General features: G+C 38.6%; 1 protein-coding gene across 2 annotated transcripts; it reads right to left on the minus strand.

Moving 5' to 3' along the window:
- Positions 1–1,740: 1,740 nt before the first annotated feature.
- LOC123795237 (guanylate-binding protein 7-like) lies at positions 1,741–26,164 on the minus strand. Of its 2 annotated transcripts, XM_045801834.2 has the most exons (11): positions 26,027–26,164; positions 21,913–22,108; positions 18,158–18,285; positions 15,883–15,992; positions 15,491–15,687; positions 13,224–13,469; positions 12,051–12,331; positions 10,475–10,687; positions 9,300–9,402; positions 8,768–8,961; positions 1,741–7,917 (listed from the first exon to the last, which is right to left on the minus strand). In XM_045801834.2, exons 2-11 carry the CDS (start codon positions 22,100–22,102, stop codon positions 7,699–7,701), a joined length of 1,881 nt encoding a protein of 626 aa, XP_045657790.2. In that variant the 5' UTR covers positions 22,103–22,108; positions 26,027–26,164; the 3' UTR covers positions 1,741–7,698. The 2 variants fall into 2 exon arrangements, with proteins under 2 accessions (XP_045657790.2, XP_087722212.1); XM_087866086.1 differs by lacking the exons at positions 18,158–18,285; positions 26,027–26,164 and having other exon boundaries at positions 21,913–21,989.
- Positions 26,165–26,875: the final 711 nt, after the last annotated feature.

The following is a 26,875-nucleotide window of genomic DNA, read 5'->3' on the forward strand; positions in this document are numbered from 1 at the left end:
GAAATAAGAAAAAAATATTCTATTTACAATTGAATGAAAAAAAATACAATACCTAGGAAGAAATTTAACCAAGGAGGTAAAACACCTGTACTCTAAAAACTACAGGACATTGATGAAAGAAATCGAAGACAAAACAAACAGATAGAAAGATATTCTATGCTCATGGATTGGAAGAATTAATATTGCTAAAATGTCCATACCACCCAAAGCATCTATATATTAAGTGCGTCCCCCTCAAAATACCAATGGCATTTTTCACAGATCTAAAACAAGTAATCCTAAAATTTGTATGGAAGCACAAAAGACCTCAAATAGCCACATCAATCCTGAGAAAGAAAAACAAAGCTGGAGGTTTCTCACTCCCTGATTTCAAACTATACTACAAAGTTAAACCAGTATGGTATTAGCTAAAAACAGACACATAGATCAACGAAACAGAATAGAAAGCCTAAGATAAACCCATGCATATGCAGTAAATTTATGACAAAGGAAGCTAGAATATAGAATGGGGAAATGATAGTCTCTCCAATAAGTGGTGTTAGGAAAACTGGACAGCTACACACAAAACAACGAAACTAGGGCCCCTGGGTGGCTCAGTAGGTTAAGTGTCTGCCTTCGGCTCAAGTTATGATGCCAGTATCCTGGGATCGAGCCCCGCATCAGGCTCCCTGCTCAGCGGGGAGTCTGCTTCTCCCTCTCTATGTGCTAGCACGCTCTCTCTCTCAAATAAATAAATCTAAAAAAATTTTTAAAACAAAACAAACCAAAAACAAACAAACAAACAAAACAATGAAACTGGACCATTATCTTACACCATACGCAAAAATAAATTCAAAATGGATTGAAGACTTGAATATAAGGCCCGAAATCATAAAACTCTTGGAAGAAAACATAGGCAGTAAGCTCTTTGAAATCAGTCTTAGCAATATTTTTTTGGACCCATGTCCTCAGGCAAAGGCAACAAAAGCTAAAATAAACAAATGGGATTACTTCAAACTAAAAAACTTTTGCAGAGTGAAGGAAACCATCAACGAAACAAAAAGGCAGCCTGCTGAATGGGAAAAGATATTTGCAAATCATACATCTGATAAGGGATTAATATTCAAATTGATAAAAAACTTACACAACTTAATATCAAAAAACGAAGCAACCTGATTAACAAATAGGCAGAAGACTTGAATTGATATTTTCCTAAAGAAGGCGTACAGATGGCCAATAAGCACATGAAAAGATGCTCCACATCACTCATCATCGGGGAAATGCAAATCAAAACTACAGTGAGATTTCATTTCACACCTGTCAGATTGGCTATGATCAAAAAGACAAAAAATAACAAACATTGATGAGGGTATGAAGAAAAGGGAACCCTTGTGCACTATTGGTGGGAATGTAAATTGGTGCAGCCACTGTGGAAAACAGTATGGAGTTTCCTCAAAAATTAAAAATAGAGCTACCATACAATTCAGCAATTTCATTTCTGGGTATTTATCTAAAGAAAATGAAAACACCAATATGAACGGGTATATTCACCCCTATGTTCATAGCAGTATTATTCACAATAGCCAAGATATGGAAGCAACTAAGTGTCCATCAATAGATGAGTGGATAAAGATGCAATATATATATATTCAATATTTTATACATTACAAATTATATTTATGAATATAAAAATTTATGATATATAAATATATATATAATGCAATATTACTTAGTCATAAAAAAGAATGAAATCTTGCCCTTTGTGACAACATGGATAAACCTAGATGGTATTAAGCTAAGTGAAATAAGTCAGACAGAGAAAGATAAATATCATACGATTTCATGTATATGTGGAATCTAAAAAACAAAACAAATGAACACACAAAGCAACACAAAAACAGACTCATAAAGGAAACAACCTGTTATTTGCCATAGTGGAAAGGGGTTGGGGGCCAGGCAAAATACGTGAAGGAGATTAAGAGGTACGAACTCCCAGTTACAAAATAAATAAGTCATGGGGATATAATGTACAGTGTAGAGTTTATATAGTCAATAATATTGTAATAATTTTATATGATGACAGACGGTAACTAGATTTATTGCAGGGATTATTTTGTGATGTATAAAAATATTGAATCACTCTCATGTATACCTGAAACCAAACAGGATATTATTTGTCAATTATATTTCAGTTAAAAGAAAAAGAGAAAGAAAGGAAGGAAGGGAAGAAATTAGAATCTTTGTGCAGTGTTGGTGGGAACGTAAAATGGAATAATCACTATGGAGAACAGTGTGGTGTTTCCTCAAAAAATTTAAAATAGGACTACCATATGATTTATTCAATTCCACTTGTGAGTATATACACAAAATAATTGAATGCAGAATCTCAAAGAGATATCTGTACACCAATGCTCATAGCAGTATTTTTCATGATAATCAAAAGGTAGAAGCAACCTGAGTGTCCATCTACAGAAAATGTTGTATGTATATACCTACAATACAGTAGAATTATTCAACCTTAAGAAGGAAGGAAATTCTGACACCTGCTACAACATGACAGAGTCTTGAATGAACATGAATTATGCTAAGTGAAATAAGCCAATAACAAAAAGACAAATAGTGTATGATTCCTCTTATAAGAGGTACTTACAGGAGGTAGTCAAATCCATAGAGACAGAAAGTAGTAGACTGGTGATTGTCAGGAGCTGGGGCATAGGAGAAATGGAATTGTTGCAAGGTGAAGAGTCCTGGAGATTAGTTGCACAAGGATGTGAATGACTTAACACTACTGATTTGTACACTTTAAAACGGTTAAAATGGCAAATCTTCTGTTATATGTAGTTTACCAAAATTAAGAATTTTTAAAAAAATGTCAGGAAAATAGGCATCATCGAATAGGAGAGGAGAGTTATGATAGAAAAAGGGGTGTAAGAAAGTTTCTAGGGCATTGTTAGTGCTCTTTGTTTTTTGACTTGGATATTAATTACAGGAATGTGTTCATTTTGCGGCATTTCACTGACTGTACACCTTAAACTGAAGACTGTTCTGTTCCTATTTTACAGTTTAATTAAAATGCAAACATAAAATTTCTGGCATAAGGCTTTATCATAATAAAAAGATCACTTGGGGTCTTTCATTATAAATGCTTTGTGTCAAACCAAACATGTTCAGAACTTTTGCCTCTTTTATGTCACAGGCAATTAATAGAAGACTCTTGCAGAATCACAGTGCTGAAAAAAATTGCTCATGATACTTGTTAAAATGGTCCTAAAGATTTTATTCAAGGGGGCCTGTCATGATAGGTATAGGACTACTACAGTGAGATTTTATGTTAGAGAGATGGAGCTCAACTCTAAATGTAAGGAAAAGTGGGAATTTAAAGCCAAGAGGCAGGAAGGGGGAGGTCAGCAGATAGAAAATTACTAAGAGGAATCATCAGGGCTAAGGGAGGGTTTTGGCTAACTGACTACAGGTTTCCTGGTGAAGGCAGGCCTGTGTGATCAGATATCACCTGGGGGATGGCGGAGGATAAAGAACCCAATCAGATATAAGGGTGATCAGATATCAAGAGTGAGGGGTTCTGGCTAACCTGACTTAGCAGGGTTCTTGCTAAAATGGGACAATGAGAGACAAACATGAAGCCCCAAAGTCAAGGCCTCCTTGAGAAGAGAATTCAGAGGAGGCTGACTAAAGTTTGGTCAAGAGAGAATTTTTGTCATTGGACAATTTTACATTTGATACAAAATTAAGGTTCTTACCCAAACCATCAGGTGTATAGGCTCAGAACCTAAAATGACCAGTGTGTCCATAGAATCGGGGGCTATATTAAACTCCATTCTGAGAAAAATTGAGCCAGAGCTCCTTGATGGTGTTTGTCTCTCCTGTTGCCTTCCCTACCTTTCTGTTTGTAATTAACAATTTGTAAATGACCAGGCCTATAGTTTATCTACATCTTTTTTTATGAAAATAAATTCTGGTATCAGTTTAGGACAAATTTTGAATCTTTGTTTCTTGTTATTATAGGTGAGTTTGAAAAGGAAAATAAGGGCAGGGCTACTTGAAAATAGAATTAATGCTAAGAAATCACTTGCTTTTTCTTCTGATAAATGAAGTCTATTGTTTATAGGGAGCAGTCAAACATAATTCTAGGAAGAGCCGAATTTTCCTGTGAGCTTTGTTTATAAAGGAACTGAATTTCCTGCCTACCCTCCCAAACCCTTCCTGGGAAAAGGACATTTTCTGAGTGGCTTCTATGTATTGGGTTAGTGCTTTTAGATTGGACAGTTATTGGTTAGACAGACAATTATTTAATAAGCAATGACTATATATAAAACTTTGTCATACTTTAGGGTTTAAGTGGACACATTGGAGTTATTTATAGTAAGGTAGTTTGGATAGAAGAGGCTGCTTGGGATAATGGATTTTACCAGTCCCTGGTTTGGACAGACACCAGATTTTCATATAGTTGCTGGGTGAAAAGGATGCTTTTTCCTGGTGAGCAAATGAAAGACACAAACTATGAGAGCAGTAGGTTGGAACTGGGGTAAATTATTTTATTAATGTGATAATTTACTTTAAAATACTTCAGAAATTGGGGCACCTGCGTAGCTCAGTCTGTTAAGCATCTGCCTTCAGCTCAGTTCATGATCCCAGGGTACTGGGATCAAGCCCTGCATTGGGCTCCCTGCTGAGTGGGGAGTCTGCTTCTCCCCTCTGCCTCTGCCTCTCCCCACTGCTCGCTCTCTCTCTCTCTCAAATAAATAAATAAAATCTTTAAAAAATAAATAAATTACTTCAGAATAAGCAGTGTGCTGTATGTGTTTAGATGCTAACTCCAATTTATGCCCTTCTGTGGCTGGTGAGGACATGAATTGCCCTGGTCTGTAATGATCATCTTAAGAGCTGATGATCTAACACAGGAAGCACTCTGTGTTCATAAAGGTTGGCTTTATGTGGCATAAAGGTTGGCTAAGTAAGGAAGTCTGTGGAGTTTAAACTATGCAATAGATTAGGAGAAGGGAACAGGACCTGATACCCTTGTATGAATAAGACATAACATATAGAAGGTCCAGTAACTCATGTCAGCTGTGTCTTTTTCCAGGGATTGAAACTGCTATATCTTTTATATTTAGACCCCAGAGATCAGATAATCCAGTTATAACAGGTAAATTGGGACCTTGTTGGATGGCAGCTCATGTATTTATTCAACCAACATTTTTTGAACACTGGGTGATTATATGGTGGGCTCTGTGCTGGGAGCTAAAGATAAGATGATGAAGCCTGAGTACCCAAGATCAAGAGACAGAGGAGGAGAGACAGCAGTAAATAGGTCATTTTAATTTTACAATTACATAAAAAGTGCCGTGGTAGAAGTGACAAGGCATAATGGCAGCACAGAGAAGGGTCACTTCCTCCGGTCTCAGGAAGTCAGGAAATAGGAGACCTGAAGGAAGAACAGAGGCTACCATATAAAGAATATCAAGCAAGAAAGCAAGGTTATTTTTTCTTTTAAGATTTTATTTATTTATTTATTTATTTATTTATTTATTTATTTATTTGAGAGAGAGAGAGAAAGCAGCGGAAGGGGCAGAAGAGAAGCAGACTCCCCGCTGAGCAGGGAGCCCGATGCAGGACTCGATCCCAGGACCCTGAGATCATGACCTGAGCTCAAGGCAGACGCCACCCAGATGCCCCAGAAAGCAGGGTTACTTTAAGTACATGTATGGTGCAAAAGCCCAGAATCAAGATAAAACATGTGAAGCTTGCAGAATCAGAAGGAATTCATTCTAGCCATAGCAGAATCAAAAGCACTAGACAGCTAGAGAGGAATTCCATAGAAGTTGAGTTGACCTCAAAGAAAAATTTCCTTCTCTTTTACCCATATTATCATTTTGAACTGGAATTCAGAGGCTATTCCAGAAGACTTCCTAAGTGAGTTTTTGTTTGAGAAGAAATTGTGGGCTAGAATTGTGGGGCTTTACTGAAAAATCCTAATGAAAACAAAATTTGGGTGCATTTCTGTGCTTTCTAGACCCTGTTCTACTTGAGCAGACTCTTCCTGCTTCTCCATATTCTTATAACCTAGTCTTCTGTCAAACGTGTTGTTCCTTGCGAATCATGGAGGTGAGACAGGTAGCTGACAGTTTTACTTTACATAGCTCTTACTATCAGCAGACTTGATCAACTATATTTTCGACTTATAGTTCTGCACATTTTCAGTGGGGTTGTTTACCTCTCCTCATGATTTATAAGGGCTCCTTATAGCTTAATGAAATGTTCTCTCATTGGGATATAAATTGTGAATTTATATTCGTATTGCTATTTGTCTTCATTTTTATCTTTTCTATGAATAATTTCATTATTTTTATGTAGGTGAATATGTTAATCTTTTCTTTTTTATCATCATTTTCACACTGACAAAGCACTTTGCTACTATGAAACTATTTTTTAATCTTTTACAATTTAATTTTCATTTTAAAATCTTTGACACCTCTAAAATTTGTTTTAGAGGTTTATATGGTGAAAGGAAGACTCCAACTTTTTTTGTTTTCCAGATGGCTACATATAGTCCAAATTCCATTTATGGAATATCCCTTATCCCTTCACTAACGTGAAGTGCCAGATTTATTATATAATAAATTTCTTTTCTGAATTTTTGTTGATGTCCAAACTTCAATACTATTTTATTGATGTTTGAATATTCAGGTGCCAGTACCACAGTGCTAATTGTTGGAATGTTTTAGCATATTATTGGAGATACCTTCCCCTCCTTATTTTTCTCTTTATAGAATTACATTGGATATTTTTGTTTGTAGTTTTTCGATGTACACTGTAAAACAAATTTGTCTACTTTCAAAACATGTTTGACATATTTGTTGGAATCACGTACATATATATGTGCATATACATACATATACACACATACCATATATGTCCTATAAGGATTGGTATATTTACTTTGGTTCGTTGTTACAAATTTTTGTGGTTTTTGGTAACATTTAAAATATATCTTTATGTGAATTTTAGGGCCACCTGGGTGGCTCAGTCGGTGAAGCAGCCGCCTTTGGCTCAGATCATGATCCCAGGGTCCTGGGATCGAGCCCCACATAGGGCTCCCTGCTCAATGGGGAGCTGGCTTCTCCCTCTCCACCCCACTCGTATGTTCTCTATTGCTATCTCTGTCTCTCTCTCAAATAAATAAATAAAAATCTTTAAAAACAAACAAACAAAAACAAAAACAAAAATTAATTCATTCAATCAAAAATTAAGTTTGTCTTTTGTATGCTATGAACTGATGTTTTTTATAATCACTTTTTTTTTAAGATTTATTTATTTATTTGAGAAAGAGGGAGAGCACACAAGCAGGGGGAGGGGCAGAGGCAGAGCGAGAGAGAGAGAGAGAGAGAGAGAGAGAATGTCTAGCAGACAGCCCACTGAGCACAGAGCCCAATGCAGGGCTCCTTCTCACTAGAACTGAACTGACATAAAGAGTTGGATGCTTAAACAATTGAGCCACCCAGGCGCCCCATGTAATCACTTTTATTTTTAAACATAAATAAAATTGTGTGAAAATAAATAAAGTTGTGTGGAAGTGTGAAAATAAATAAAGTTGTGTGAAAGTGGCGCAACACATGTATTTAAAAAATGAGCACAGTATTACATTATTAAGACAAAAGAAGCCTCATTTTATAATATCCTTAACAAGAAATCTAAGCCTATTTAATTTTTTTCATTGAGAAATGTCTTCCCTTCACGGACTAGCTTAAAAATTTCAGGTAGTGCAACAATTAATACTTTCCCAGCCACTTCAATTGCGTTTGAAATCAACAGCGAATCTGTTTTTTTTGCTGTTTCAATTTCTTTTTTTAGTCGATTTATCTCCTTATTCAACTCCTCAGATTTCTTTCCAAATCTTTCATTAAGCAATTCTTCTTGGACCTATAAAAGGAAAAGAGTCCACTTTTGAAACTCCCCAATTACCAAGATTCAGTCAGCAGCAAATGTAGGTGTCTATTTTTCTACAACTTTAGATTGTTCTTTGGGGGAAATCTGAAGTGTCCATACTTTTTGACTGGATAATGAGAATATCCATGGTTTATAACTTCCTAAGATGTCCTCACCACCATCTCTCTGGGGGTGGGTAGGTGTTGGGGCTAGCGCAAACTTGAGAACTTTTCCCATCATGCACTCTAGCCCAAATGATGCTCTTTGGGTAGGAATACAATTTTAATTCTAATTAATTCTCAGATTCACTTGAGATTGCATGGCCACAACCATCTAATAAAAAGTGATTCTGTATAGAACATTGCTTATCAAGCTCTAGGTTGGACCAAGGAAAGATGTTCCTCTATGTTTTACAGTAATCCCAGGATATTCAGACAGATCTGGAAACAAACGCAGCAAGTTTTGGAAACTTTGGTGTCCTGCATTTCATATCAGACCTAATCGGATACTTTCAGGACAAAACAGATCTATTTCAGATCTCTCTAATGGTTCTATAGGACTAGAAGACAGACTCTACCCAATTGTGGTTCATGAGACCATTGCATAATCACCACAAATAGCAACCCACTTCCCCAAGGGATGTTACTTGTATACTCCAAAGTCTAGCACTCCAGAAGGGGCAGGAAGAATATGGCTTTAAGGGTTACAGCAGGATCCAGATGGACTGAGGCAGTTAGAAAATAATATGCCATTTGTGTTGCCCTCTTGGATCATGGTTTTGCTTAAAATTTTGTCCTTCTCTTCTGGAGGAATGAGGATCTGCCTGAATCCAGGCCAGACTTACCTGCAGATAATGCTTCAACGTTCTTTCCAGCATTACCCGAAAGTTTTCTCTTTCCTTCTTTATCTTCTCTTCCAGCTGGCCCAGGTTTTCATTGAAGCTCCTCTCCTGAGCCTCCATTTTTTGCCGTTGCTCATTTTCTTTCTGTTTTAGCTGCTCCTGATTTTTCTCAGCTGCCTCCTTTTGGGCCCGCTCCACTGCCCCATGAAAGTTTTTAAAGGGAACAAAAGAACAGGTCAGACCTGACCCTCCTAAACTCAGAGACTAAATTGACCTTGTAAAGGTGACTGGGAAATATCTAATTTCACCAGATGGCCACACCACTGGCAGGTTTCTCAGTGTGAAGATATAGGCTCTGCCTGCTGGCTGATGCACAACTACCACTTGTCTTGTTATTTTCAGATTTGGTTGAAAAGAGCATGTGTTCTGTAGCAGGAGAGGAAACTCTTTATTGCAAGAAGGTCTTCTGGTCAGATCTGTCAGCAGGCACTGCAGGAACCTCCCATCCCACTGTCAGCCAAACCCTCCCCTATACCTGCTAAGGCCATGGCTCCCGTAGTGAGGGCTGTGTCTAAATGCACGATGGATTCCTCTATTGCTGCCTGTGACTGTAGGAAGGTCTGGAGGATCTCATTTGCCTGAGGAACCAACAAGGAGCAAATACATGTCAGGCAACAAAGATCTAGTCTCTCGCTATGGAAATAATTGTTCAGTAAAACTCCAAATGTGACCCCGTAAATTGTGTATCCCTAATTCCCATCCTTCTATGTCTACAGTATAAATTCCAAGTCTATTGATGATAATGGAAAAACTCCATCATAGTCTTCCTAGTTCTTGAGACCCCTTTTTCACTGATACCCTCCACCAAACTTCACCATGGGTTATAGCCAATCACACTCATAATTCTACAAATACATTACACGTATTATTTATATGTATTTGGATATTCTTTTCTTCTTCCTGGAAGCTCTTCTAGCCTTTCTCAACAAAGCTGACATCCATAAATACTTCATCTTAAACTTCTAGGAACTACCTTCTGTATAATTTCCTAAACTGCCATCTGAGCTTTGAATGGCCACCAAGATACTGATCTGCCCTACCAGCTCTACCACTTACTGTTCATATGACCCTAGGCGATTTATTAACTTCTTTGTGCATTGCATTTCTCAAATGCATAATGTAGATAGTAGTATACCTAATTCATAATATTACTCTGAGGATTAAATTAATAATCCAACAAAAGCACTTAAGACCATGTGTGGTAAAGAAAGTTAGTGCTCAATGTGTTAACCATTCTTATCATCATCACCATCATTGTTAGTATCTTTGAATACCAGTATAACCTTTATCATATACTATCCACTTCACTATTTGTCTGTATCTCTGGTAAAATCCTCAGCATCTTGAGAGAAAAGTTGTATCTCTAATATTTGTATTCCCCAGGGACCTAGCCCAAATATTAAGACATGTTTCATAAATGAAAGAAATGTTTTGCTTCACCCGAGTTCATGATTGTGAATCTTTTCTTTGGGAGGAATTATTTCCAGTCTCTACCTAATTAATTATAGATGTAAAAACCGAAAATGTGGAATTATTGCCTTGCTCTGATTTTTCCCCATAATTGGTGCTGGAGTCTTAGATATTCACAAAGAACAAAAAAGACCACCTAACTCCACTCTACTGTTCAACCCCTTTCCTTTTATTCCTTACCTTAACTCCTTTCCTGGGCACCAGTTCATAGTCAAGTTCAACCTTTCTCTTTGCTTTTAAGTAGAGATCGTGTCCTCCACGAACAGAGAAAGTTTTTTTTGAAATGCTTCTCTTCAGAGGCTCTGAAAGCTGCTCCATTATAGCCTGACAATATTTGAAAGATGCATCTTCATTCTGCTGCAAGAAATCTTCCTTCTTTTTCTCGATGGTGTCCTGCCAGGGTAATGTAGAAAAATCCAATAGAAAGAGGCTTAGAAGGGAAAGTCCAATGTTATCCTCTTAGAATAAGCATCCGGATCACCTATGAGTAGATTGGAACATGGAACAGACCAGGAGTCAGAGACTTTTAGTCCTAGTTCTGACCAATTCTCTGTGTGACCTGTGGAAAGTCCCCTTACTTCCCTGGGTTGGAAGACATGAACTCCATGGTTCCTTCTGCTATAATATAATTAACAGTGATCAACCATCAACAATGGCAATAGGAATGTGAATTATGGCTGGAAGTAGAGTTTCCTCAGAGAATTTGTGTTGCTATAGATGAAAGTGCACATTCACCACCCTCCCAACTCAATCATCCGGTAATGACTAAAGCGTACTCTGAACAGAGTTTGGAACTCTTCACAAATTTTTCTAATAAGAATTTGAGTGTGTAAAGAAAAAGAAATAAATGTTTCCCCTGCTCTTGAAAATTACAATACAGCTGACTTTCTGGCACATCTTCAATATGAACAAAGAGGTTTTTTTCACTCATAGGCTGGTCATAGACTGAGACAAACTTCCAGCGAAGATGCCCATGGTAATTGTCCCCAAGAATTAAATTGTCCCCTAAGATTTTCTTCCTCGGATGTATACTCTTTACATAGTTCTGGATCCAGTGAATTTGATAAATTTTATTCCAGTAGTTAGGCTATATTATATGGTACAAGCTGACTTTAAGAAACGGAGATAACTAGAGGGTAGAGGTGGAGAAATCTTAGAAAAGAACATGAGCTCTTTTAAAGCAGAGAGTTTTCTGCAGGAAATCAAAAAAGCTAAAACATGAAAAGAATGTGATGTGTCATTTGTTGGTTTGAAGTAGAAAGGAGAACATGGACGTGTATGAAAAATGCTTTTAGGAGCTGGAAGCACCCCCTGTCTGAAAGCCAACAAAAAAGGGAACATGAGTCCTACAATGAAAAGGAAGTGGATGCAGTCAACAACCAGAATGAACTTGGAGCCACTCCAGAGCCTGCAGCTGAGAGCTCATTTTGGCCAAAACCTTGTTTTCAGTCTGTGAGCAGACTATGAGCAGTTTCTGAGCAGAGTATGGTGCCATCCTATGCCTACCTTCTGACCTACAGAATGGTAAGTTTATATAAATTAATGGTAATTTTTTAAATGTACCAATAGAAAATTAATAAAATGCCCATCTTTTAGTAAAAAGGTGAACAGGAACGTGGTAGAGCCTTGTCACTCACAAGACCCAGGCTTTGTCAACCCTGAGAGGTAGATGAGCCATAGAGTAGAAAAAAAATGCACTCTAAGCATGAATCCAGAAGGGCAGGAATCAGGAAGGATAAATGCTAAGACACATTACCACCAGCTTTTTCTGGAACTCCCGCTTCTCATCCTTGAAGGAGTGCTCCATGAACACTGCAATGGCTTCCCTCTCACAGTCTGCATGCACATCCAGCAGCTCCTGGAGCGTGTCTGTGGGGAGCGTCAGTCGCTGGGCCATCTGCTTGCTGTAGTGGTCAGCTGCCTTCTGCACGGCCACTGAGTTCTCACGCTGAGCCAGAGTTGTCACCACGTTCTCTAAGCAAGGCACTGCTCCTTTCTTGATGGCATCTACATAGGCTTTCAATAGAGTCCCCAGCCCTGAATGAGCCAGGAAATTTGAGGATAAATACCAAGGTCTCAATCATTGGCTTATAGTCTTTATGGAGCATCATTCTAAGATCACAAAAAACCCCACCTTATTTACAAGGAAATTTTATTTTCTCTTCTTGGGAATCTATTCCTTTCTAACAGCATTACTGTTTTTCTGTTCTTTCTTTTATTGTTCTCCATTTCATCATATTACAATTTAAATGACCAATTATACAATATGCACATGGAAACCACTGGAAAAACGGTTTCCCATTCAATGAGAACGAAAAGGAATAGGTTATATGGGTGAAGTAATAGACACAGACAAGACCAGCTACATAATTTGTGTGGCCCGGTACAAAATAAAAATGTGAACTCCTAGTTGAAAATGATCGAGAAGTCAACAGGGATAGAGAATCTTAAAGCAAGTACGGGCCCATCTCCACTCAGGGTACTACAGGAATGCTTAAGTCACATGCCCACAAAGCCTGCCCTGCACATAAGATTACACACATAATTCTCTGTCTCCGTGGACTTGCAGGAACTCCTAGCTTCCTATTTATGGCCTGACTCATGTAAATTTGCAAAATAACTGCTTTCTCCTTAAAGACAAGAAGTTATCCCATAGGATTCCTCAATATACGGATGTCCTCTCTTTAACTGCAGCTTGCCTTTTTATGATTAGTGGATTAGGTTCCTGAGATATATTAAGTCTCAGCAGACCTTCACATAGGGAGACTTTAATCAATAAACACACATGGATATCTTTTCTTGCCATGAACATCTGCTTCTCCATAGTTACACACAGATGTGAACAAAATTACTGACAAATTCAGGGTATAATCAAAGCTCCACGACACACACTGACACAGAGACATGCTTTGGGACAAAGGTGACTCACGGCTCCCAGTGACAATGATTCCTTCTTTTAGGGTCTTGGTCTTTGTATGATTGAAAATATAGGTACAGAATTTCTTTGATTGCTCCTGGAAAGTACTGTCTAGCTTGTCTTCTGGCACCTTCTCAAGATGGAATAAGAGATTTCTGTCACTTGTAGGCCGGTCAAAGATGAAGCACTTCCGTTTTGGAAAGAACTGCCTGATACACTCCCTGGGCAAGTTGGAGTTCTGGATTTTGGGATTTGTGCCTGCAAAGGTGAAAAAAAAATTGATTACTGGAAAGTGGCCTTCAGGTAAGGGGGTCAGGACTTTCATTTCCAGGCGTCTTTGCATTATTGCAGCTCCTCTGCCTGTGAATCTCCTTTAACCCAATCATTTCAAATTAACCTGGGCCATCACCACAGGCAAGGAAATTCATTTCTGCATGAAGCAGAGCCGAGAAAATATGGGAGGAGAGGCATCAGTCCCAACTGAAGCAACTTATGGTTGGTTTCCTTAGCACTGTTAGGGAGTTTAGTGGTTGAAGTATTCATTAAATGTTTATCAAATGACTGATGAGTAAAAAAAATGGTGAGAATTCCTTTTGTGATTTGACTGTCCCCATATTAGATATGAAATATGGACCGTAAAATGAATTAATGCCAGAAAGAAGAGTAATATATTGCTTGTGAAAATATCAGGAGGAGGACTAATTATACCATGGTAAGAAAAACACTTCTAAAATTCAGAGTAGAAAAAAAAATCACACCAAGTAAATATGTTTGGAGTTTTTTTTATCAGAAACATCCATAGGATAAGGTTAACTTAAAGGTAAGTGGAGACCTTAACACTGTCTATATCAAATTGTATCTGACTTGACAGAGCTTCACAGAATGATTTTGGGGGATATGTCAGATGTTCAATAAAAGTTCTTTGAAACAATGAATACATGAATGATGAAACAAAAATATTACTTCCAAGTGCCATCAGTTATTCACCTTGCTAAAATAAAATAAAAATAAACTGCATGTAAAATTTACATATAGTAAATTAATAATATTAAAATGGTAACATAATGTACAAGACTGAGAAAGAAGAACGCGAAATCATGAGAAGGATCAATGTAAATCTGCACGTCTTACTAGAAGGACATTTTTTTCTTCCTGGACACTTATTGTGTGAATATCCTTTCTCTGAAATTTGTAACTATCTGGGCACTAGTAAAATATTCATAGAATATTTTATAGAAACACGAAATGTACTTTTTAAATTAGGTCATTTAAATATGGTATATACATGCAAAAAAAAATACTATTCAGTCTTAGAAAGGAAGGTATTCTAACATGTGCTACAGCATGAATGAATCTTGAGGACATAATGGTTAGTAAAATAAGCCAGTCACAAAAAGACAAGTAGTGTATGACTCCATTTGTATGAGGTAGCTATATGGAGACAGAGTAGAATGCGGTTGCCAAGGGCTGTAGGTGGGGGTATTAGGGGGTTAGTTTTTTTTTTTTTTTAAGATTTTATTTATTTATTTGTCAGAGAGAGAGAGAGCACAAGCAGGGGGAGCAGCAGGCAGAGGGAGAAAAAGACTGCCCGCTGAGCAAGGAGCCTGATGAGGGACTCAATCCCAGGACACAGGGATCATGGCCTGAGCCAAAGGCAGACGCTTAACCTACTGAGGCACCCAGGTACCCCAGGAAGTTAGTTTTTAACAGGTACAGAATTTCAGATGGGGAAGATGAAAAACTTCTGGAGTGGGTGGGTAGTAATTGTTGCACAACAATGTGAATGTACTTATTGCCACAGAGCTATAAACTTAAAAATGGTTAAAATGGTAAATTTTATGTTTTTTCTATTTTTCCATAACAAAATTTAGGTCCTTTTATTTCTTGTGATTCTAGGTTTACCAGCATCTCATCTGATGAGCTATTTTTGTCCGTATGGAACAGAAGGAGCACATAACATGGAGCCCAAGTATGTGGGCCTTAGGAAGTTACAGCACTATAACCTAGAAAAATGTTTCACAAAACCTATTTGGCCTAAAATCATTTGGTTCAATATTGGTTCTTAAATTTCCTCGATGAGCTTGCTCTAGCGGCTGGAGTTTCACAAGTAATAACCTATGAAAAACAATCACCAAACGCCATTCAGCAATCACCCCTCACCATTAGACTGCATCTCAATCCGAGGTCAAACAAAAATTGAATTCAAGTGCTGACTGATAGGGCTTAGTTGATCCCACCCCTCTGTTGAAGCTTCCACCACCCAGACCATGATCTGAGACCTGTAATCAGCTTCAAGGCATCCTCCAGGTACTCGTCTTCGGTGATTGGGGTTTCATCTATCTTCAACTCCAGGGTGAAGTCCCGAACAGTCCAAACAAAGTCTGGAAAGAAACTCACAAACTCGGTGGAGTCCTCTACTTCCTCAGAGGTTGAGGAGGATTTTGCCCTGATTAGCTGTGTTAGTTCAGTCACATAGCTGAGAATTTAGCTAAGGAAGGAGAAATTATCTACACCACACTTTTCAGCTCATATTTAGAAACACATTTCATAAAAAATAACTCAATGTCCCATGTTCTCTTCTCCTCAACCATGACAATTAAGTCACAGGAAAGATGACATTACCATTCCTGTAAACTCAATGAAACTTGGTGGCTTGGTTCTGGAAGGATACTGCAGCTGCTCCAGAGCCTGGTGGTTGATGGTGCCCATGCTGTTGTAGACCAAGGTGCTGCTCAGAAGCACAGCCAGGGCAAAGATCCATGAGTCATTCTTAGGGTCAACCTAGAAAGCACATTAGAGCAAAAGGCTAAAGAGGCCACTCTTCATTTACTTGTTAACATTTCCATTCCATAACACAGTGGCTGGAACATAGTAGGTGTGCACCAATAAACAGGAAATTAGTCCTATAGCAAATTTCATGTGTTGTGGTCAACATTAAAAACATAATGTTATTCAGTTAAATTCAATAGCTATTCATTGGGTTTCTTCTAAATGCCAGACAGTGCATTTGATTGGGTGGATGCAAAGTTCCATATGACGTTGACTTTCTGGGTTAGCTGCCCAGTAACTAAACATACAACTGCAACCAAGTTAATGATCTCTTCCAGGAGTAGAACCAAAAGCTAAGATATAAAAGAAAAACACAGTAAATCCAAAAATGAAAAAAAAAAAAAAGCATCCTGTGAATTCTGAGCAAGATATTACATCTGACTGTGAAATGATGGCAGTAGGTAAAAAAAAAAATAGCTGGGTTGGGGTGCCTGGGTGGCTCCATTGGTTGTGCATCTGCCTTCAGCTCTGGCCATGAGGTCAGGGTCCTGGGATTGAGCCCTGCATTGGGCTCTGCACTTAGCAGGGAGTCTGTTTCTCCATCTCCCTCTGCCCTTCCCACTGCTCATATTCTCTCTCTCAAATAAATAAATAAAATCTTTTTAAAAATTCAAAAATAGCTGGGTTTTAAAGAAATGATGGAATTGCGGACTTGTGGAAATGAAGAGATCATGCAGATGAAAGGACCAACACAAGCCAAGTCAGAATTGAGAAGCAAAGTCATACAAAGGTGTAATTATTCCATTTGGCTGAAGCAATGTGTAAAAGTGTGGGAGTAGACAAAAAGGCTGGGAAGGAGATTCAGGATAATACATGACTGGCACTGAAGGCCAGGAAAACAGAATTACACACTACCTAAATCACACCACCTCTTCTCAATTTAGCAAGCTGTTCTGCTGCCATCAGTTGTTAATAATATAATATGTTTTGGTCCTTCAAACAAAAGCAATTAGATAGAAAGAAACAAGTTTGGGCCAAAATACAACATTTACATTATTAAGAGTCCCTCTTCATTTTTGGGGGGCAGAGGAAGGAGATAATTAGGGTAGATCTAATTCATTGGGAATTAAATTAAGGGGTTCTGTAATAGTACGTAAAAAGTTGTAGGATTTGTTGTTGTTGTTGTTGTTGTTGTTTAGTGTGAAAATTTGCTGGTACATTCGAAGAAGGAATAAACTTACTAAAATTCAAACACGTGGTGAGATGAATTCATGAGGCCTAATAGGTATTGTTTTAGTTTCTCTTCTGTTTTTATTTTATACTTTATTTTATATGGAGGACTTTAAAACTTCTGAAGTTTTAAAACATTAAATTTTTTTTAAATTCAGAATTTCTAGATCTCTCCTTTATTTTGGGGGGGGGCATTATTGGAATCGAACAATCTACCACTGCAACAATGTAGACTAAGACTTATATAAAGTAAGGAGAAACTACTGATCACACCTAACATTGTAAAGGCAACAAACCTACAAGTACCCTGTTTGCAATATTTTCCACTGGTCAAGATCATGCTTTTTAGAAGTCAGTGAAGAATTAACCTCTTAAGTCCAGAAACTTAGACTAAAATAATTATGAATGTTCCTGGAATAGCAAAGCTTTCCTGGGGTTTATTTAAATAGATTACTTTGTTTAAACCCTATTTTCAAGACTACTGTATTCAAAGTCACAAATTCATACACTTTAACTGGCAGTCCCATTGACCTGATGAGTTACAATTTAGAGAGTTCACATGTTATTTCACCAGGAAAGTTTAGATCTAATCCCTACCTAAAACGAGGTTGTATCCATGGCACCCTGTACCGATGGTACTAAGTACCTGATATCTCCCCAACTAGCCTCTGGGTCTTTCTTCACTGCAGTGTGTCTAGTACTTAGCAGAGAGCCCTGGATTTAGCTGCTTAATAAGTGTCATTAACCCTGCGTTAAAAATAAGATGAGTATCTTGCCTCAAAATAGCAAAATATTTGTGCTCTCAAGGAAAAAGTTCAAGGTAAGATAACTTAACCTCATTATCCATAATTTGCACCTGCTATTTGTGGGAATATGTCACAGAAGTGGAATTGAGGTGGTGAATTAATAGGCAAGAGCAAGGAAGTTTTCTCAACACCCTGCCTTACCTTTTTCACATCCCCCAGGCCCTCAGTGTCCAGAAGGATCAGGGTGTGGTTCTCCTTGGTGGAGTGGGGCACACACCACATCCAGATGCCCTTGGTTTCAGATCTCACTGTGGAGTTCAGTCGGAAACCTGCAAGGGAGGAGTCAACAACACACAGGGACAGAGGGTAGTCCAGGTTGCCCAGGAGCTACAGTGGTGAAACTTGTAAAAAAGAAAGGGCCCAGCAGGGAGAGGAGTTTTTTCCATTTTAGTGACAGTCAATCTAACATTTATGCAGATTAAGGACTTTCTAAAGAAACCCTTTGGGCCCCCTATTCACCTTGCACCTGTACAGGTTCAAATAGGTCACATGACAGATTAACGTAAACTCTACAAATCCGTGTAGTTTTAGCTGACCCTTAAGAGGAAAGAAAAAGCATGCATCCCTAAGTAGAATTAGAGAGGGGGTGGAAATAAGAACTCTGTGTTTCTGGTTCACTCTTCATGTAGCATCTCCTTTTCCTTATCTGGGTTATTGTTAAGAGAAAGTCATCTAAATGGAGAAGACACTGACATAGGAAGGACAGCATTGAGTTGTCACTCGAATCCAGTTCTGTTGCAACAGTTGCCTAGTAGGAAAGCAGTGAGGACTCAGTCTTGAAATGTAGGCATGTTATCCATAACGTGAGGCTCTGAATGCCTAGATAAGTAGGCAGGATTTGTTAGATTAAAAAAATCCCTTAAGCTTTTGAGATGGACAGTAATAAAACCAAAAATATATTTAGAAAAATTGGTATGGTATTGGAATAGGGGAGTAATTTGGAATTGAGATTCTGAAGTCGTTAGAAGGCGTCTAGAATTTTAGAGGAGGGATGGGCTCAAGTGACCACGTAGTCTACTGGGAAATTGCCTTGTTATTATTTGATGTCATCTTGAGTAGCAAAGAAAAAGGACATTGTTGAAACTCCCTAGCTAATATTTATCTCTCAATTTTAAAAATTCTTTAATCCCTCAAATAAAACCTATGAATTCATTTGGGTCAGACAAGGAAGTGTTCTTCTCTGATTGATGGTCAAGAATTTTCCTTAAAGGAAAAATAAAGACTTGATATTTTGCTTAGAAACTAAAAGGAGATTGGAATGTAAAAGGGAAGAGAGAAGGAAGGAGAAACTATAGACTGAGAAAGGAAGGTGGGAGGAAAGAAAAGAGGGAGGAGAGGAGAGAGGGAGGGAAATGGATGGATGTGTGGGATCCTGAGAGTTTAGTGGACTGTGATTCAACCTCTAGTGGTGCTGAGCCAGACAGAAATTAATACATTTGAAAATAATAGTTGCATGTTCTAAAGAGACAGAAAGTCCTATAGGACAGTGGGGAAATTTTCCTAAAATATCAGTAAGAACCATAAGCAACAACTTAGCTAAACAACAACAACAAAACTCCACATCACGAAGCAATAAGAACATTCACAGTTCTCTGAACCATAGACTATGTTGACTCCAAATTATTATATTTATTTTTATAAAGGCTATAACATTGAAGAGAAAACTCAATGCTTGTCAGTAATTAGCACAATGGTGGATGTTGTACAAGTCCTAGAAGCCACTTTTAGACTTCTTGTAACTCTCGGGACATTTACCACTGATGATTCAAACATTGTACAATTAATCGAGTCTTTAGGCATTGATTCTCAAATAAAAAAGTATGCCTCAGTATCAGAACCAGCTAAAGTAACTAAATGCTGTAGACTTATTCTAATTTGCTGTAACCATGGAAGAAAGGGCTGAGATTTTAGATTTATTTATTTGAGAGAGAGAGAGGGAGCATGTGCAAGCACCTGTATGCTTGCACAGTGGGGGAGGCAGGGGCAGAGGGAGAGGGAGAGAATCTCAAGCCGACTCCCCGTTGAGCACGAAGGGCTGAGATTTTAAATTGATTAGTGTTTTTTTTCTCACATTTTATATGATTAATTACAGATGATAAAAAAAAAAACCAACAATACTGTGGGGCACCTGGGTGACCCAGTCGGTTAAGTGTCTAACCCTTTGCTTCAGCTCAGGTCGTGATCTCATGGTCATGAGATGGAGCCCCGTGTCAGTCAACACACTCAGCACAGAGTCTGCTTGAGATTCTCTTTCCCTCTGCCCCCTCCCACTCATTCTCTCTTTCTCTTTAAAATAAATAAATCTTAAAAAAAAAAAGAATGTTGTGGATTAAGTAAAACTTTTAGATTTTATGAAGTTGGTGGAGGAAGGAAACAAAGGAGAAATAAAATTTTTTGCAGTAAAAAAATAGGAAATATGCACAGCAAATAAATGTGAAAAGGTTCTTAAATTGATTTATAATGAGATATATGCCATATGACTATACAGTTACCAGATGGTAATAAGGGTGTGAAAAAATCTCCATGACTGCTAATAATCATGTAAATTGAACTTAAAGTTTGAAAAGCTGTTTGATATTATCTGGAAAGGCTGAAAACATACGTACTCTGTGATCTTGCAAGTTCATTTCTGCGTATAATCAACAGGGGAAGGTTGAGTACGTGTGTACCAGAATATAAGTACAAAAACATTTATGAGAGCTGAATTCATAAACAATAAAATCTGGGACTAATAACAACATTCATTAATAATAAATGGAGAAAAAACTGTGACATCTTCATACGATTCCACACTATAAAGCAGTTAACATAAATAAATTACATATACATACAAGAAAGTAGGTGATTTTTATAAACTCCTTGATGAGATAAATGACATGCGAAAGAATGCATAGAGTATAATTCCGTTTATATAAACTTATTTTTTTTTAAGATTTTATTTATTTGACAGAGAAAGACAGCCAGTGAGAGAGGGAACACAAGCAGGGGGAGTGGGAGAGGAAGAAGCAGGCTCATAGCAGAGAAGCCTGATGTGGGGCTCGATCCCAGAACGCCGGGATCATGCCCTGAGCCGAAGGCAGCCGCTTAACGACTGCGCCACCCAGGCGCCCCCGTTTATATAAACTTAAAAAGCAGACCAAATTAAACTTTTTTGAAACCCATAGACTATAAAACCATCTTTAAAAAGCAAAGAAGAAGTGACATGAAAATGAAAAACATTGGTGAGCCCTATTTGGACTTTCAGTGTTGGTAATGTTTAACTTCTTGACCTGAGCAGTGATTACGCAGGGGATCACCTTTCATTTAATAACTTTATAGTACGTGAATGTTTTATACACTTTTCTGTGTGTGTTATAGTTTACACATTAGAAAATACTGAATACAGAAAGAAAGGGAGTGTAATTTATCAAACTTTTGTTATGAAATGGAACAATAAAATGAATCTTCGCTCCTCTGAGATTTGGGAATAACAGGTTTTCCCCTCTTTCCTCTCTTTCTCTTCTTTCCTTCCTCCTTTTCTCTATCTTTTAAAAATATGACACAATAAAATACATTTTTATGTGGCTGGGAATGATCATGTAGTTTGGGCAAAAGTGATGCAAACGAAAGGAAGGGAAGGGAGCACGGCAGAAGCTAAGCTGATGAGAGTGGATGGGACCCAGACGACAAGTAGAAGGATCTATTGACAGGGTTGGGAGACTCTTCTTTTTTACTAGATAAAAGAGTAAGATTTTGTGGACAAATGGGTTGAAGTTGTAAATTTGGTGGTGAGAATTAGAATTTTTCTTCAGTGGGAGGAGTTAGGCTCTTCCGTAAGATGATACTAGAAGAAGCATGACCAGTCTGTACTAGCAATGATTCCAGGCAAATGGCCCCAGTCCCAGGACAACACTTACCATGGTTCTGTCCTACCAGGCGGTTCATCAGGTAGGATTTTCCTGTCCGAGACAGCCCTGCAATGGCCACCACCACCACAGGCTGAGATATATTGTTAAGAATCTCTAGTGCTTCTGGATTCACCGTCAGCTGCTCCTTCTGGTTTTCTACCAGGCAAATGGGGGCCGGAGTGGTGAGTTCAGATGCCATGGCAACCTGTAATCCAGAGGAGCTTGTTCAATATAACACAAGATCCCAAAGTCCCCTCTAATGGTCATACAAATTACACACATATCAGCTTTCTGCGTATGGAATATACACACCATTTCCAAGGAAAAAGTATGTACCCTAGTTAGTGTGTCAAAGCTTGGTACAGAAGCCTCACATCTCTTATCTTACTGATCTTAAAGTGAATCTTAAAATAACCATAGACAGGGGATGCATAAAATGAATACAATGAGGAAAGCAAAGGACTTTGCTTTGAGAAAACTAACTTTTCGGGGTGAGGCAGAATGAAACATGAAGATAGATGAGAAGAGTAGTCAGAAGAGTTTCTAAGAGTTCCAGGACAACATGGCGGCTCATCAATTCTGCAAATATTTATTGAGTGCTGCATGTGCTGTACTGTTCTAGGTGCTTGGTATCCAGAAGCGAACAAATGGATAAAACTCTCACCTCGTGGAGCTCTAGTCTAGTAGGGGCAGCCAGGTAATTAACAAAACAAATGAGCTAAGATATGTGTTAGATGATGGTGAGTGGTCTGGAGAAAAGTAAGCAGGGGATGATATATGCAGCAATGGATAGGGGTTGTTGGGGGTTGAATTACATACAGAATATTCCGAAAAAGAGACAAAATGGAGGTAATCAGTGCCTGTGATGAGGGCAGGTTTTGTGAAAGGGCAGTAACAGGAGGCAGATTGGTTGGGGGAGTGAGCGTAAAAGAAGGAAGAAGAAATAATAATGCAGCTTGCCTCGACATGCAAGACCTTTATACATAGCGCTTAAAGAAATACATGGGTCCAGGATTCATTCATGTAACTGAAAAACATTTCTCATTTATAAGTTTACAACAAAGAACGCCAGTCATAAGGATGTTTGAGGATCTTCCCAGATCTGACAGAGTCCCACATCTGAGCTAGATTCTGACTTGATTGTTCTCATCTAAATGAATGGAATATTCCATCATACCAAAAGATAGAGACCAGCCAAAGAACATTTGCTGTGCCTTTATTCTAAGATAATGCTTAGTAACATTCACATGTCCCCACACTGTTTCCAGCCCTCTGCCTAACGTGGGGTTACTCGAATAGTCGTTCAGGCAGTATGGGACCCGAAGTGGTAGGAGCTCTCATGTACAAAGGTGCTCCTATGAGGACATGCCCACAAGCAAGTCAATGCTCATTGGGCTTAATTGAGCACCTCCTTCAAGAGAGAGAAGTGAACTCACCACTCTGGATAATATAATCCTGTAAGGTTTGGGACAGGAGGTGATACACAATTACAATTTTCTTATTTGGTTTGAGACACTAAGTGAAATATCAGTCTGCAACTAAGCATGATTTCTGGATAAAGAATACATGGTTACATAACTTTCAATATTATATTTGCTCTCCACATTTTGCGGGAATAAAAAATATTGTCCATTTGTTTCTTCTGAGAAGCAGAAATGAGTAACTACACGGCAAATATCCATGAATTTTCAGGCACATAAGGGATTTGTCAAAGGTGTTGGTAATAGACAGGGAGATGTAGAGCACAGCTGAAATTATAGCAAGAGTGAGGAGATAAGATTGAGAGAGGCAGAGAGAGAAAGATTGAAGATCCCAGAGAGAAAGGGATGACTGCAAATTTAAAGACAAGACAGCATCATACTGCATGTTTGGAGCTCAACTGCCTGGGCACAAATACTGAATCCATACTTTACAAGCTGTGTGTACTGGAAAGATACCTCTCTGTGCCTCTGTTTTCTCATCTGTGAAACAGGAATTCTTATAGTAACTAAATTGTAGGGCCAGTAGAATAAAAATATCCTAGAACACATACATACAGAACACTTAAAATTATATTTCATACCTAATAAATGCTATGTAAGTATTGCTTAAAAATAAGTATCGAAGGGGCGCCTGGGTGGTTCAGTCAGTTAAGCATCTGCCTTTGGCTCAGGTCACGAGCTTAGGGTCCTGGGATCAAGCTCCGCATCAGGCTCCTGGCTCAGCAGGGGTTCTGCTTCTCCCTCTCCCTAGGGCCCCTCATCCCTGCTCATGCTTGCTTGATCTCTCTCAAATAAATAAATAAAATCTTTTAAAAAAAATAAGTATCTAAGGAGGCAAGGAGGGTGAAATTCCAGAAGGCAAAGAATTAGTTTGGGTAGAACCCAAATTCTTTCCCACGAGTAAAAGCTGGTGTGAAGGAGACAAGGATTACCACAAGCAAATTGTCCCATGAGAAGCCAGAGTTGGGAGAGGCAGAGCCAGCACAAACCACTGACTAGAAGGGCACTGTGGCCAGTGTCAGGCAGGGGCGACCGAGGGACGTGCGGGGATGTTAGTACAGATTTTGGAGGGAGACAGCTGTGCTTCAGCACCTAGAGTTCTAATCATCTACTGCCTGGGAGACCTTGAAAAAGGAAACTACCTCTGTAAATCTTGACTTTCTTATCAGTATTACAGGTAAAAAAAGAAAAAAGGTCATTCCTGCTTAATTCATTACGATACAGGGCAATAACAAAAACTTCGCAGTACATTCAATTTTCCACAGTTAATGTACTGTTTCTACAAGGAGCCCGTGAAGCCACAGAGTGTTGAAACAAGTTCTGTGTCAATAGGTTCTGTAACCTGGGAATTACCGAGAAATACTAGGGTAACAAATACTTTTTGTCAAAAAATTCAATTTGATTCTTAACAGACTTCTGCACAATTTCTCTTCTTTTCTATGGATGAGCGGGAGAAGAGATTAGAAGTAAAACATGAGCCTTGTAATACTGTATCAGGAGGAAATGTAGAGTTCTCATAGTTAATATTTTTCTTTTTTTTTTTCCAAGATTTTATTTATTTATGTGACAGACAGCCAGCGAGAGAGGGAACACAGCAGGGGAGTGAGAGAGGAAGAAGCAGGCTCCCAGCGGAGGAGCCCAATGTGGGACTCGATCCCGAAACGCCGGGATCACGCCCTGAGCCGAAGGCAGATGCTTAACGACTGCGCCACCCAGGCGCCCCTCATAGTTAATATTTTGAAGAGCTTTGGGGAAGAGATGATATGACAAAGTAATTAAAAAAATTTTTTTAATGCAAAGCAGGACTGTGGTAGCAAGGCAAGAAGCTATTCATCTCAAAATAAACAAGTAGAATGAGATAGTTCTATTATATATAGCTATATGATCATTGGTTTCCTAAATTACTGTCTGTAAGAGTTCTCTGGAGTGATGCTTAAATGCTCAAAACCTGTATTTTAAATAATACTGCCAGTTATTATTTGTGGGGATTGTGCATTTAGAAACAGTGCATGATGAACAAACCATATAGTTAGGTCATACAGTTATTTTTAACAGTTGATTAACAATGGATTAGGAAGAATGCCATTGAATTATTCCATGTAATATAGCTTTGTAGTATCTTCAGAATATTGGATGTTATTAATAGAAGAACAATCGACGATCCAAACTTTAGATTTCAAAGGTCTCTAAGGTAAGGATCATCTTTTTGTTTTTCCAAAGCCCAGCAGGGCGCAGGCAGGACCTGTCCGAGGAGGAAGGGCGTTGGGAAGTGGAGGGAGCGACCCCACCCAGCGCCTCTGCGACAGGGTCGACTGGGTCGGGGGTTTAGTCTTTCAGTCTGAGAAAGGACTTCAGCCCCCTTTCTGTGGCTGCAGTAGGATGCACTCCTTCTGTGCAAGGCTTTTTATGGAAACCTGGAGGGACGACAGAAGAGGAGCAGCTCATTCCGGGGACACGCGGGCGCGCGCGCTGTCGCTTTGCAGGCAAAGCAAAACGTCCCAAGGGCCACACACTATCGGGCACCCTCGCCGTTCTTTTGCTGTCTTTGCCACCTGCCAGCGTGGAATCTGCGCTTGGGAATTTGTTCTTGTTGTTAGTTAACGGATATATGCATGGAAGACCAAGTTTAGGAGCGAACTTACCTAGGGCGGGCGCTGCAGTCAGGGGACAAGTTCTCAGCTGCCCTCGCCTATCCTTTCGCGCTCCTGCGTCTGGCTTCTACGGATACGGACTGTTCTCTTTAGAACTTAGAACAAACCGGATATTACAGCCATGCTTTTCAGGTTCGGGATGGAGACCGAAATCGAAAGAACACGCTTTATTCGTCTTCCATCTATGTGGGTTTTCACTTCTAGCCGTCGGGATACTTGAGTGTGTGAATGAGGTGAAGTAGAAAATCCTCGCTTCTTCCACACCCGTCCCTCCCGCACAGTTGGCTTAGGTTTTCTCGGCCCCCCTGTAAATACAGAGCAGTGGGAGTGAATGTGAGCAAAGTAGGTTGAGAATATTTCAACAACCTGTTCCTCAGGGGTACTTTAGCAGGGAAGAGGTTTTTGTTTGTCTGTTTTAAGTTTTTACTTGATTACTTCTTATCTCACCGCTTTTTTGGGGAAAAAAAAGTTTCTTGGTATTAACATAAGTATTTAAAAAAATACAACAAAATGCAGATGTATACATATAAAATTAGGGGATATATATACACATAATTTAGAAATTATTATTTTATAGTTCAGAAATAATCACTATTATTTTAAGTCATATTTTATCTTTTTTTTTTTTTTTTCCTCTAGGGTGGATGCAGATTTTGGAAAACTGGAGCTTAGACATTTTGGGGGTTCTCTTAAATACCAAGAAAATTTCACAAGTAGATATTTCTTTAAAATGAGCAAAGAAATAAGAACAAAAAAATGTAAAAACCTAACATACTACAAACATTTCTTTCTGTTTTCATTTTTTCTCAGTACTCCCTCTAGTATTTGAACTTTAGTATG

This window comes from Ursus americanus, chromosome 12 (genome assembly GCF_024610735.1).
Source record: "Ursus americanus isolate L20-20 chromosome 12, mUrsAme1.1.p, whole genome shotgun sequence".
Lineage (NCBI taxonomy): Eukaryota > Metazoa > Chordata > Mammalia > Carnivora > Ursidae > Ursus > Ursus americanus.

Excerpts from the sequence above, each read along its gene's own strand:
- LOC123795237 (XM_045801834.2), bottom strand. The coding sequence starts at position 22,102 with ATGGCATCTGAACTCACCACTCCGGCCCCCATTTGCCTGGTAGAAAAC. Across the intron at positions 18,286-21,912 it reads CCTGGTAGGACAGAACCATG|GTTTCCGACTGAACTCCACA; the intron begins GTAAGTGTTGTC and ends CCTCCCTTGCAG. Across the intron at positions 10,688-12,050 it reads AGTTCCAGAAAAAGCTGGTG|GACACCATCGAGAAAAAGAA; the intron begins GTAATGTGTCTT and ends TTACCCTGGCAG.